At 44.5% G+C, this 12,516-nt stretch overlaps 1 protein-coding gene across 5 annotated transcripts in view; it reads right to left on the reverse strand.

The window, feature by feature from the left end:
- Positions 1 to 953: 953 nt before the first annotated feature.
- ppargc1a (peroxisome proliferator-activated receptor gamma, coactivator 1 alpha) overlaps positions 954 to 12,516 on the reverse strand; it is a 230,716-nt gene continuing 219,153 nt past the window's right edge. For 3 of the 5 annotated variants that reach the window (XM_052078355.1, XM_052078346.1, XM_052078337.1), the window contains 3 exons: positions 11,883 to 12,004; positions 9,485 to 9,636; positions 954 to 3,644 (listed from right to left, as the gene is read on the reverse strand). In XM_052078355.1, the coding sequence (XP_051934315.1) occupies positions 3,541 to 3,644; positions 9,485 to 9,636; positions 11,883 to 12,004 (378 nt within the window). In that variant the 3' untranslated portion in view covers positions 954 to 3,540. The remainder of the gene's footprint in view (positions 3,645 to 9,484; positions 9,637 to 11,882; positions 12,005 to 12,516) is intronic. The other 2 variants (XM_052078375.1, XM_052078366.1) reach the window with 1 other exon arrangement.

Here is a 12,516-nt window from a genome sequence, read left to right on the forward strand (position 1 = left end):
AAGCGGACCCGGGACATGATTCGTTTTGCCCCCAAACCCCCCCAAAAAATTCTAAATATTGTCTCATGTGACCAAAGGACGCTTTGTGTCATTTACAGATTTCAGACTTGTCATTGTCAAGTTATTTCAGTCAGCATTATGGATTTTTTCTTTCATTCCAACAATTGTGTTCATGTTTTTCTGATGTGATTGTGCAGGAAAGGAAGATGCGGAAGGTGGGGGTAGGGGTTGCGGGGGGGGGGGGGGGGCTATAAAGGTGATGGAGCGAATTCCAAGAAGGGTTTCATCGCATGAAAAGGGCAAGCAGAGCGGAGACCTCCCGCTGAAATGAAAGCCCGTCGCTTCTCTTCCTCGGAGGCCAAACGGCAGCCTTAATAAGAAAATAAAAATAAACACAACAACACCCTCCCTCCCCGCCGTGCTTCAAATTTAATGCGCCCCCCCCCCCTCCATATTTTCTCTCGGCTAGAAAGCGGAAGAAAGGGGAAAATCAAAACACATTTTTCAATATCTATGGGGCATTTCTTTGCGCGATTTCTGTTTGGAGGCCGTTCCCAATGGTTGCTGTTATTGAGCTTTGCTGTGAAGGACTATCTTCTGGTTTCTACGCACACTTTGATTTCTTTTCCCCCTGAACTGGGGGAGCAGGGGGTTGCAAATGCTTTCAAATGTTCGAAATGAAGCACAAATGTGATTTTCGTCCTCCCGCTCGAGGAAGAAACGGCCATTATCAACTGGCTCCCTTGTCCTAATGAAACCGTTCTCTCGGACGTTTTAATTAACTCGCAAGCTAAGTCAAGCTGTGGACACAGACTGCGGCGGTGTCACCTCCCGGATGATCGGAATACCAAAGAGGGAGGGACATTTGCAAGTTCCGCGAATCTTTTCATCCTTTGACCCCCCAGGTGGAGGCAAAAAAAAAAAAAAACAGCAAAAATAATGACGATGATTGAAAAAAAAATAGTCACATTTTTCCCTTTATTGGCATGGTGAGGCTGATGAGAATTGCACATGAAAAATGAAATTCACAAGAAATTCGTACAACAGGTAGAACCACAAAGGCATCAGTAAGGCAACGTGGATAGGACACACACGCGCACACACACACACGCACACACACACACACACACACACGCACACGCGCGCATGTTTCTATTCCCTCTCCAAGCATACAAACACCTGGCTAAAAGCGCACTCGCACATATTGTCCTTCCAAAGAAAACAAGATCACCCGACGACAAAGCAGTGGCAGAATCCTCGGTAGGTCACAGTATTAAAAATTGCTCAAATATATTGCTACTCTAGGCCATTTACAAAGCAGTTTATTACACTGATTAAAGCCGCACATCTATGAAACGTGACACCATTACCCAGGATAGCCAACGCAAAGAAAACAATACATGGAAACAGTTTGCCGTCCGTGAAACGGACCCACGAGCTCAGCATTATTTTTTTTTGTCATGTTGTCAGCACCGTCTCGTTGATCGGCCATGCACACAAGTAAACCACAAACACGTTCACGTCAAACACGGTCGGTCGAAAGTTTGCCGTACACGGATGTCACAAAGGTCGTGCGTGCGTTTACCAGCACGGAGACGTCTTAAAGGGACCGGCTGGCATGTGGGGCGCTGACATCAGAGCGGCGGGGTAATGGGTCAAAAAAATCAAAAGAAAATAGCTGGAAAAAAAAAAACAAAGAAAATAACACAACAATCAGCGACTAAAATACAATTCAGAAAAATAATTTATTGCTTTTTATATATTTTTCCCCCCTTTTTATTTAGATTATTATTACTCATCTTGTTATTACTGCGAATAATATCAGTAGTATATGTTTTTTTTCTTTTTTACAATATCTTTTTAAAAAAAAAAAAGAAAATCAATTCAAAAAAGGAAATTGTAAACTTTTTTGTTTGGCATTCACTTAATCGAGCAAGAGTGGAGACGCAACAAAGTCTTTTTGAGAGCGACGTGAAATTCCTGCAAAGAAACCCCGATTATTGCTTTCTGTTCTACTTGAAAGGAAAACCAAGCAAGAAAGTGCTGCGGACTCAATGAAGTGAGACTGGGATGAAGCTACTGATTGTTCCGGAAAAAAGGCATAAAAAGTTGTACGACTTTCCGACCATGGAAATTATTGGACACCCTGTCTCGTGATTGAGCGTTAAATAAAACTCCTAAATAAATACTTTTTTTTTTTTAAAGTCATGTGAAATGTAGCCCATAAATATTGCTGATTCAAATATGAAAATAAATACATAAATATGCCATTTCCACTGATTGAAAAGATTCCAATGCATCATCCTCTCCCTGTGTTGAATCAATGACGACCATACAAAGTACGAAAATCAAAGAGCTACGTTGACATATACATGTATATACGTACATATATATGCACATACATACACACTGTACACACACATATAAATATATGCCGTATACAGTATACACACACAGACTTGTGATTGCTTTAGAAATCATCCATAAAAAATGGGGTTGTTTGTTTTTACAATCATTAAAAACATTAAAAAAAAACAGTTTTACACATTGAAGTAAAACACAGAGAAGCCTGACTGAATAACTTAAAAAAAAAAAGAAAATAAATTTGTTCACGTGTTGCCTCAAAAATGAGCAATCCCCACTTTACTTTTTTTTTCATTTTTTTTTTTTTTTACAATCATCATATGTCTCCGAAACATCATGTCAGCGCACAGTATGTTTTGCAGTATCGTAATTACTATCGACGTCCATCGACATTCGGAATTAAGAAAATGTTGTTTCCCCCGCATTTAAAAAAAAAAAGGCTGCGTTTTACAGTGCATAGCTGTAACACATAAACAACTTTATTCCCCAACTTTACATGAACATAAAAAATATTCCTTTTTAGAGTTATTTGTAAATACACAACTACAGTTCTCTTTCAAATGTAGACAACAAGAGATACAATTCCCCCAAACGCTTTTCAACGCTTGCTTTTGAAATGTAACACCAGTTCCAAAGAGATTGAAAAACAGCAAGAGCCCCCCCCCCCAAAAAAAATTAAAAACAAGAGCAAAATATTCAATCTGGCTGAACAAGCTGCATTTTTTTTCAGCTCCTCCAAAGAATTGTGGGTCTTGTAGTGCTTTGGGGGAGGGGCGGCTTGTGGTTGGGGAAATCACTTTTTTTTTTTTAAAACCTACCCCCACCTGCCTTCTTTTTTTTTTTTTTGATTCTACAGCAGTCAAAGCCGTGCAGCAGGTTCTGAGGGTTCGCTGGCTTTCCCAGAAGTCACGTCCTCAGCTCTTCAGCAGCTATGTTCATGTAAACTTCGTTTCGGATAAATTCTGATAGATAAAGAGGTCTATAGATGTACTCTTCTTAAATACTCCACCACATACAGTGTAAAACTTCTCAGTGTCTCGTCATCCCCCCCAAAAAAAAACTAAAATAAGAGATGCGAGTGAGGTATTGGGAGTCCCTCGGGAGGTTAGGCGAGTGGGGCCGGGGGGTGGCGGGTTGTGAGGGTGAGGATGGCTCGGGCATGGAACCCCGAGAGGGTTACCTTCTCAGGCTGCGCTGGGCCTCCCTCAGCAAGCTGTCAAAATCCAAGGAGTCATACTTGCTTTTGGTGGAGGCGGGGTCAAAGTCGTCCGAATGGGAATCTGTGGAAGTGATGGGATGTTACTTGAAAATTAACATTTATAATTCATACAGATTTCAGATTTCAAAATAAAATACAATAAAAAAATTGGTCGCGGAATCTTAATCTTGCTGCCGGTGGAGTATCAAGTTGAGCTTTCAAAAACTACATTTCACCTTCTGAATAAAGATTTTGGGATTGTTTGCTTTGAAGAAAAATTTCTTGTGCGGTGACCCACAAAGGGAGACATTCACTCGGAAACTTTACATTTTAAGGCAGCGGTCCTGCACTGGTACCGGTCCGTGGGCACAGAAAGAACAAATAACTTACATCCATTTCATTTATTTCGGAATCTGAAGGATGCTTTATTTTGAAAAATCACCAGATTCACTTGTTATATTGGTCTACAGTAAGTCTTGACTCAAGTGAAGGCGGCGCTTCTCGGTCACGTGATAGGTTGCTGCTAAAATGAAACCCGAGAGCTCGTAAAATGAGTCAAAAACACAAACGTCTTTGGAAAGTTCCTTTGGGAAGGGAAATAGGCCCAGTCAGGAGAGCGAAGAGAAGCCTACGACTTTCAAGAATAACAAAGCTACATTTTATAGACAGTATTAGGAGTCCTCCTTAAAATACGGATTTATCTCAAGGGGAGATTCCCACGCATCAAGCCCACTTTGCATGATATGTGGCGACGGTGAGTCGTAATTTTCATGCACTTTTTATTTGCGGTGTATCTTATATTTTAAACGTTACCAGAGCGACCAGAGAGTGTTGCGGCCAGATAAGACATTCCTCGCGTCATGATTTGTGTTTATTATTATGTTTCGAAAATACCACAGTTTTCACGTAGGTCATATCGTATTATTTTGTTATATTTATCCGTCACACCTTAAAGGCCGGTTCTTAAAAATATTGTCTGACATTAAACCGGTCCGTGGGGCAAAAAAGGGAGTTGACGTGTTTCTGGGCTAATAAGGATGAAAGAGAGTCGAGCTTGCTGTGTAAACAGTCAGTTTTTTCCCTTTTTTTGTGTGTGTGTGATGGGTGACTTGGCTTCATCTCCTCATCTCACCATTTACGCCATTTCCGGTTTTCTTCATAAGGCAAAGATGTTTTAAAGATAAAAGGTATAACTTTCTTTGTTTTTTTTTTAGTTTTTGAGTAAACCTGAGCTGGGAGTGGCGTTAAAACAATACAATACAATACAATACAATACAATACATGCTGATTTATATAGCGCTTTCACAACAGCGGCAGCTGTAACAAAGCAATTGACAAAACAGTTAACAAAGTAAAATAATAAACACAACACATAACATAAAACGTGGACAGTCGTGCAGTCCTAACCACTGTTCCGTCACACGCTTTGTTGTTTGAAGCAGTTTGAGGCAGAAAAAATCGTTGGCACCGCCCTACCCACTCTTGAGGACTTGCACACTGCAAGAATCAAGACAAGGGCACGGAAAATCCTCCTGGATCCCCCGCACCCTGCCCACCACATTTTTCAGCCACTCACCTCAGGCAGACGCTACAGATCCATGCGCACCAAATCCAGTAGACACTTAAACAGCTTCTTCCCTCTAGCCATTAACTCCTTAAACAGTCACCGACATAGTCACTCTTCTTGCACCACAAAATGGTACTACAAAACGACTGGTTACTCTAAAATGCTTCATTTAAGGTTCAATGATTTTGTTGTTTACGATGATACTAGTGCAGCGTGTTATACCGGAGACAAATTCCTTGTGTGTTCGACATACTTGGCCAGTAAAGATGATTCTGATTCTGATTCTGATTCTGATGAAAGAGGAGAGAATTAAAGTGTCCTTTAACCAGTGGATCAGAGACGTCATGCTCAAAATATGCACACGTCGGCGACAAGCTAAGTTTCAAAGTCAACAAGAAGCTGTAGCATCCATTGACGAAAAAAGAGATTGGTTCACTTCTCCTGTCCCATGGAAATCCATTTCAATTCCAAGCGGCGACTCTCGGTTCCAAATACGCATCGGCGCTCTGCGCCAACGCTCCTCTCTCCTCATCCTGTACTTCAGCAGCCATTCATCCCACCGCACCAACGCCGACTGTCCAACAGCGCTGACATCTCCACTGAACAAAACGAGGTTGTGAAAAATGCTGCCCATTACAGGCGCAAAAAACACAAGCGCCCCAGGTCTGTCCAGCACCGACAGTCAATGGCGCCGACATTCCTCCCAATCAAAATCTGTGCTGGCCAAGAAGGCGCAACCACCAAGCACAGATACTTCTCCTTTGATGAATGTCGTGGCCAAAAAACACTGAAAACAGTCCATATCAGGTCCACACAATGAAACAACAAACAACATGTGACAAAACAAAAGACAAAAACAGCAAAAAAGAACAAAAAAGCAAGGCTCTTGAAGAGCACTTGCCAAAGGCTGCCTACTCGGGCGCCATCTTGGAAATGACAAAACAGCTCCAAGCCACTTTTTGGAATTGTTCAACTCCGATCGATCGCAACGCCGGTTGTTATCTTGAGAAACGTTTATGTCGGGTCACTTGTATCTCAACTCCTTTAATTTGAGCAAAATGATCAGGAAATTTCACATGACGACAACAATAATAATAATAATAATAATAATAATAATAATAATAATAATAGTGGCGGCCCGGTAGTCCAGTGGTTAGCACGTCGGCTTCACAGCGCAGAGGTTCCAGGTTCGATTCCAGGTCCGGCCTCCCTGTGTGGAGTTTGCATGTTCTCCCCGGGCCTGCGTGGGTTTTCTCCGGGTGCTCCGGTTTCCTCCCACATTCCGAAAACATGCGTGGCAGGCTGATTGAACACTCTAAATTGTCCCTAGGTGTGAGTGTGAGTGCGAATGGTCGTTCGTTTCTGTGTGCCCTGCGATTGGCTGGCAACCGATTCAGGGTGTCCCCCGCCTAGTGCCCGAAGACAGCTGGGATAGGCTCCAGCACCCCCCGCGACCCTAGTGAGGATCAAGCGGCTCGGAAGATGAATGAATGAATAATAATAATAATAATAATAATTAAATAATGTGAAAGACAATTTTAAATGGCACTGCGATTTATCCATTCTGTGTTTATATTGCACTTAATTGAACGGTGTTTGTTGTTGTTTTTTTCTTCTTTCTTCTTTCTACCCACATTCTTGCTGCTGGAGGCTGTAAATTTCCCCAGTGTGGGACAAATAAAGCATATCTTATCTTATCTTATGACCAGATTTCTTCAAGCTAGGTTACCTTGAGTTACCTTGAGAATGATGGTAGTTGTCATGTTTAAGATGATCTTATTTACATCCCATCATACAACCTCAATAACAAGTTACGGTATCATGTCAGAAGTAGAAATACGACAAGACAAAAAGTGCGCGGTTAGAAGGAACATGGTGGCAGACAAACAATGAGAGCGCATCCCGCCGCGATTCGATTTTGGCGTTTTCAGCGTGGGAGTATTTTCTCCCCAAATTCCTTTGACGTGTCAGCAAAGGCTGACCAAAAACCCCACAAAAATCCAGATTTTTAGATTGGATGTGTTGCAAAAGTGGCTATTTTTATCCCGACGCCTCCACTCTCTCATATGTCCTATTTTTCCCCGATGGAGCAGATAATACGCAGGCTCTATCTTATCTCTAGCAACAGACAGCTCCAACAAATGGGGGCCCCAAAGGGACCCGCCGGCACACGCTGAGAAATGGGACTGACCATGGCAGCGAAAGGAGATACCAGGCGTGATCTACGCTAATGCGATGGCCGACGGCGGCGTTTGTGTCCCGCTGCGCACCTTGAGGGATGAAAAATAACCCCGCCGATCTACTTTAAAACTAATGGACGGCGTTCCGTGAAAACAAGCGCGCGCGCACACACGCACATGCACACACACAAAGTGACGCAAATAAGCTTACGGACAACACTTATTCGGCGAACCTCCTCTGCTGACCATTGATCCGTCTTTTAAGAGCAACGTATGGGGCTGCCACAATGGATCCCATTCTTGGCAGCTCCCAATATTAGAAATGCACCGTAGCGTTTGATCTCAAGTTACTCTATGAAATCTCGGCATGTTACAACCGTGACAGGGTTGCGTTTCTTTCAATCCAATTTCCCGTAATGGGGAAACATTTCAAATGATCAATAAAAATTAGGGAAGCATTAAAAATTACAAATAAAAATTATTCATTAATTCATTCATTCTTTCATCTTCCGAACCGCTTGATCCTCACTAGGGTCGCGGGGGGTGCTGGAGCCTATCCCAGCTGTCTCCGGGCAGTAGGCGGGGGACACCCTGAATCGGTTGCCAGCCAATCGCAGGGCACACAGAAACGAACAATCATTCGCACTCACACTCACACCTAGGGACAATTTAGAGCAGGGGTCTCCAACGTGGTGCCCGCGAGCACCAGGTAGCCCGTGAGGACCACACCAGTAGCCCGCCAGTGCTAGGATTGTGATTTGCTCGTAGAAATTATGATTTAAAAATGCAAACATGGGCAGTATTATAGATTCTATAGCTACCTATTTAGCTATCTAACTAGCTAGCTACAGTATACATCTAGCTAGCTAATGTTCTAATATTATTAAATGTAATTTGTACAAATGTTATTTTAGACGTGTATCAATTTAGTAGCCCTTCACACAATCAGGACACATGAAGTAGCTCTCACTCTCAAAAAGTTTGGTGACCCCTGATTTAGAGTGTTCAATCAGCCTGCCATACACGTTTTTGGAATGTGGGAGGAAACCGGAGCACCCGGAGAAAACCCACGCAGGCCCGGGGAGAACATGCAAACTCCACACAGGGAGGCCGGAGCTGGAATCCAACCCGGTACCTATGGACTGTGAAGCGGACGTGCTAACCACTGGACTACCGGGCCGCCCTCAAATAAAAATTAGGGATGTTCAATAACACTTTTTTTAGATCGATACCGGTGTTCACACACACTTGAGTAGTCACCAATACCGACAGCAAGTACCGACAGCAAATCTGAAGAAAGGTCTTTCTGATTTTCTGAGGCTCATGATGATTCACCGATTTGTTAAACAGCCCCTGCATAGCATCAACTACAGATAAGGAAGACCTACGGTAAGCCAGATTTATTGATTTTTTTCCCCAGTAGGTATCAGTGGCTGGTATCGACGTGCTTCACAAAAAACGATATCTTGAAATAAGGTCAGTATTGGCTTGATACTGATACCTAGCATTGGTACTCGCCCTTTCCGAACAAAAGTAACATCAAAAAGCACTTCACATGACTCAAATGCCGACAACAATTCACAGGCTTGAAATTTCACAAGCACAACAACAACAACAAAAGAATCACAGTTCTGATTCATTACCCCGGTAAAAAAAATTGTTGAAATATACACATGAATGCCTACCAAAAACAAAACAACAACAAAAAAAACTATGGTTCGAAATGTTCCAAGCGCAATAATGAAATAAAAATTTTCGTGATGACTTCATGTGATGGCTTGTCACGGCTGTTATCCGGCCCCGTTTGTTTTCATGCCGAGGGGCATCCCACGTCAGCTCCTTCCTGGAGCGAGCTATGTTCACAAAGTGACCTCTGAACTCCAACTGACCCGTTTGAGCAGTGAATGCCCAGCGGACACGTTGAGGGCGATGCAGGAATTGTTGCCAGCGGAGAGATGAGTCTCCTTTTATCTACATCGCCTTTTTGTTTTGCCGTATTAAACCTCAACACCGCCCCCCCACACCTCCCCACCCCCGCTTCAAGCCTCCCATCTCCTCTTTTCCCTGACAGTCCTTGCAGCCATGTAAACATACAAGGCTGCCTCCAAGGGCTTGGAATTGGAGTAAATGCGTGTGCGTGTGTGTTTGCAAACAACAACAAAGCTGCACACTTACCCAAGTCTGTGTAATGTGATTTGCAGAATTGCTTTTGTCCGCCGAGGCACAGCTCGAAGCGCGGCTCGTCGGACCGCCGCAAGGTGTGTCCGTTGTCGAGGGCGGCCAGGGCGTCGCACATGTAGCGGTATGTGATGAAGCCAAAATTGTCCCTGCGTGGTCAAGGACACACAAGGAATGTGTCAGACTGGCACAGCGAGACACCGCTAACTGATCGGTTGTGTCTCGTACGCGCTATTTAGATGCAAACGGAAATCAATGCATATGCAACCGTATATGACAACAATGACTAACTTAGAATTGGATTTTAGGTGCAAAGCCCTGTGAGGAAAGGATGAGACAGAGATAGGGTAGAACATCACAAGTCAAGTCAACAGTATTTCTAGAGCACTTTCAAACAGCCATCGCTGCATACAAAGTGCTGTACATGGAGCGATTTAACATACACAATAAACAGTAAGACGAAATGGTAATAAAGGCGGTAGAAAGCACCAAGCCGTAAAATCAAGAACAAATCTAAGTCATGCTGAGTCGAACGCCAAAGAATACAAGTGAGTTTTGAGGAGGGCTTTAAAGATGGGCAGCGAGGAGGCTTGCCGAATGTTCAGTGGGAGGTCATTCCAGAGAGAGGGACCAGCAACAGAAAAGGCTCGATCCCCTCTGAGCCTCAGTTTAGTTTTTGGTACCTCTAACAAAGACTGGTCCACAGACCTGAGGCGCCGGGCAGGTGTGTAGGGACGGATGAGCTCAGAGAGGTAAGGTGGCGCGAGATTATTCAGAGATTTGAAAACAAAGAGGAGGATCTTCAAAATAACTCTAAAAGGAATGGGGAGCCAATGAAGGGATGCCAGAGTAGGAGTTATATGCTCCCTCTTACGAGTACCAGTCAAGAGGCTAGCAGCGGCACTCTGGACCAGCTGAAGGCGCTTAATGGAGGACTGGCTGACTCCAAAGTACAGGGCATTACAGTAATCGAGCCGGGATGTGACAAAGGCCTGGATTACTGTATCAAAGTGTTCATGTGAGAGGAAAGGCTGGAGAGGTCAGGTCAGAAGGAATGAGTATGGCAGTGCTTCCTGAAAAAAATACCTCCACTTTGCGGGAATTTATCTACTTTGATTAAATTGGTCCAAACGGGTTGGGAACCACTGCGTTGGACTAACGTACACAACACGCGTGGAACACCGTTGTGTTTTGCCAAGAATATGAAGTGTGAGGCTGATGGTTAAAACTGCTCAATATATTGACTTATCCATCCATTCGTTATCTGATCTGCTTCTCCTCACTGGGGTCGCGGGGGGTCGCCGGAGCCGATCCCAGCTGTTTTTGGGCAGTAGGCGGGGGACACCCTGAACCAGTTGTCAGCCAATCGCAGGGCACACATAGACACACAACCATCCACCCTCACACTGACACCGGGGGACAATTGAAGGTATTCCATTAACCTGCCATGCATGGAATGTTGGAGAAAACAGGAGTACCTGGAGAAAAGCCACGCATGCCCTGGGAGAACATGCAAACTCCACACAGGGAGGCCGGAGCTGGAATTGAACCCGATACCTCTGCACTGTGAGGTCGATGCACTAACCACTGGACCACCGGGACACCCCTACATTGACTAATGTCCTCCTCAAACAACAGTCATACACGACCGAAACGCTGTCAGGCTACCGGATGAATAATCGGACTGTGTCTCGGACCGGGCGAGACGTCACACTACAAGTTCGTCAAGGACCATAAGGTGCCTAATACTCACATTCTTCAGTCAACATTCCATCTATTGGCGCAGGTTCGTCAGGGAAGTGGGACAAGCAAGTCATGTCGGTGAAGGCATTATGTACGAATGAGATTTATTCTCTGTCCATAAAAGGCAAAAGAGAAAGAAAGGGAAAAAAAAGAGACGATGGACCAGTTCCTGGACAGGGGGGCGGGGCCATATGGAACGTCTGTCAAAACAAACTTGTTTCATGACAGCACGTTTGCAAATCGGCTACTAGCTTAACAGTTAGCAAACGTAGCATGAGTTGAAATGCTACGTACACTTTCCAATATTTCCCCTTTTGTTCCAGTCAATTTTTTAAATGCTGTACAGCGCATTGTGATTGTGTGCGCCACATCCAGTCTCTCGTTATAAGTGGGCCGGCACTGTTTTCCGATTGCTCAATGCCAAAGAATCAATCGAAGGACGACTTTGCACGTCAACACTCTGCGGGCATGACGAACAAAAACTCGGACATGCCAGACTTTGGTGCTCAAGGTAGAGAAGCATTCCCAGACGCCAGGCGACCAATCGTTGGGTATGTCACACTAAACGGGCTACAAGGCGTCATCTGCTACGAGACACTCCGTTTGTCTGCGACATGTCTAAAAATCGGGCTACATGGAGCGGAAAACTTACCCATCATCCCTCAAGTTCACTGCACATTCTTCAATCTCGCCAAAGACTTCAAAGCGCCGCTTCAACTCGGTCCGGGTGCAGTCGGACCTCAGTCGCCCCACGTACACCACCCGTCTCTCCCCCTGTTCGTTAACAAGAAAGAGAGGGGCAAAAAGGCAGGAGATGAAAAGGGGCGCTAGGCTGGCCGTCTGCTTGACCCCCCCCACCCCCCGCCGCTTTTCTGCGGTCTTCCTTTGCCATCCCTAATGGACTAACCACGATTGCCCACCGCCGACGTCTTCTCCAGTACGTCCCCCTTTTGTGATTGTTTCGCTTTGCTTTGGCTTATCTGATGGAGCTGTATGGGGAAAGTGCCTCCGGTCTGCCGTGGCACGACAATTCCTCTTCCTCTCGGCGCAACACATCAACCACGGGGAGACTGATTTTTATCAAATGATGCAATGTCTTCACTCCGGGATCGCGTCTTCTACTTTGTCCAAGTCTAAAAATAAAAACCCCGTGGTGACTCAGCCTCCTATCAGAAAGCATTCCCTTGATTGAGTTTTCAAATGGATGATTTTATGGCTGGTGAAGGAATCTTTTGTTTTTTTTAGGAAAGGTCAACAGCAAGAGTTTGTCTTCTTTCTGGGAACTG

The sequence above is a fragment of the Hippocampus zosterae genome, chromosome 1 (genome assembly GCF_025434085.1).
Source record: "Hippocampus zosterae strain Florida chromosome 1, ASM2543408v3, whole genome shotgun sequence".
In the NCBI taxonomy this organism is placed as follows: Eukaryota; Metazoa; Chordata; class Actinopteri; order Syngnathiformes; family Syngnathidae; genus Hippocampus; species Hippocampus zosterae.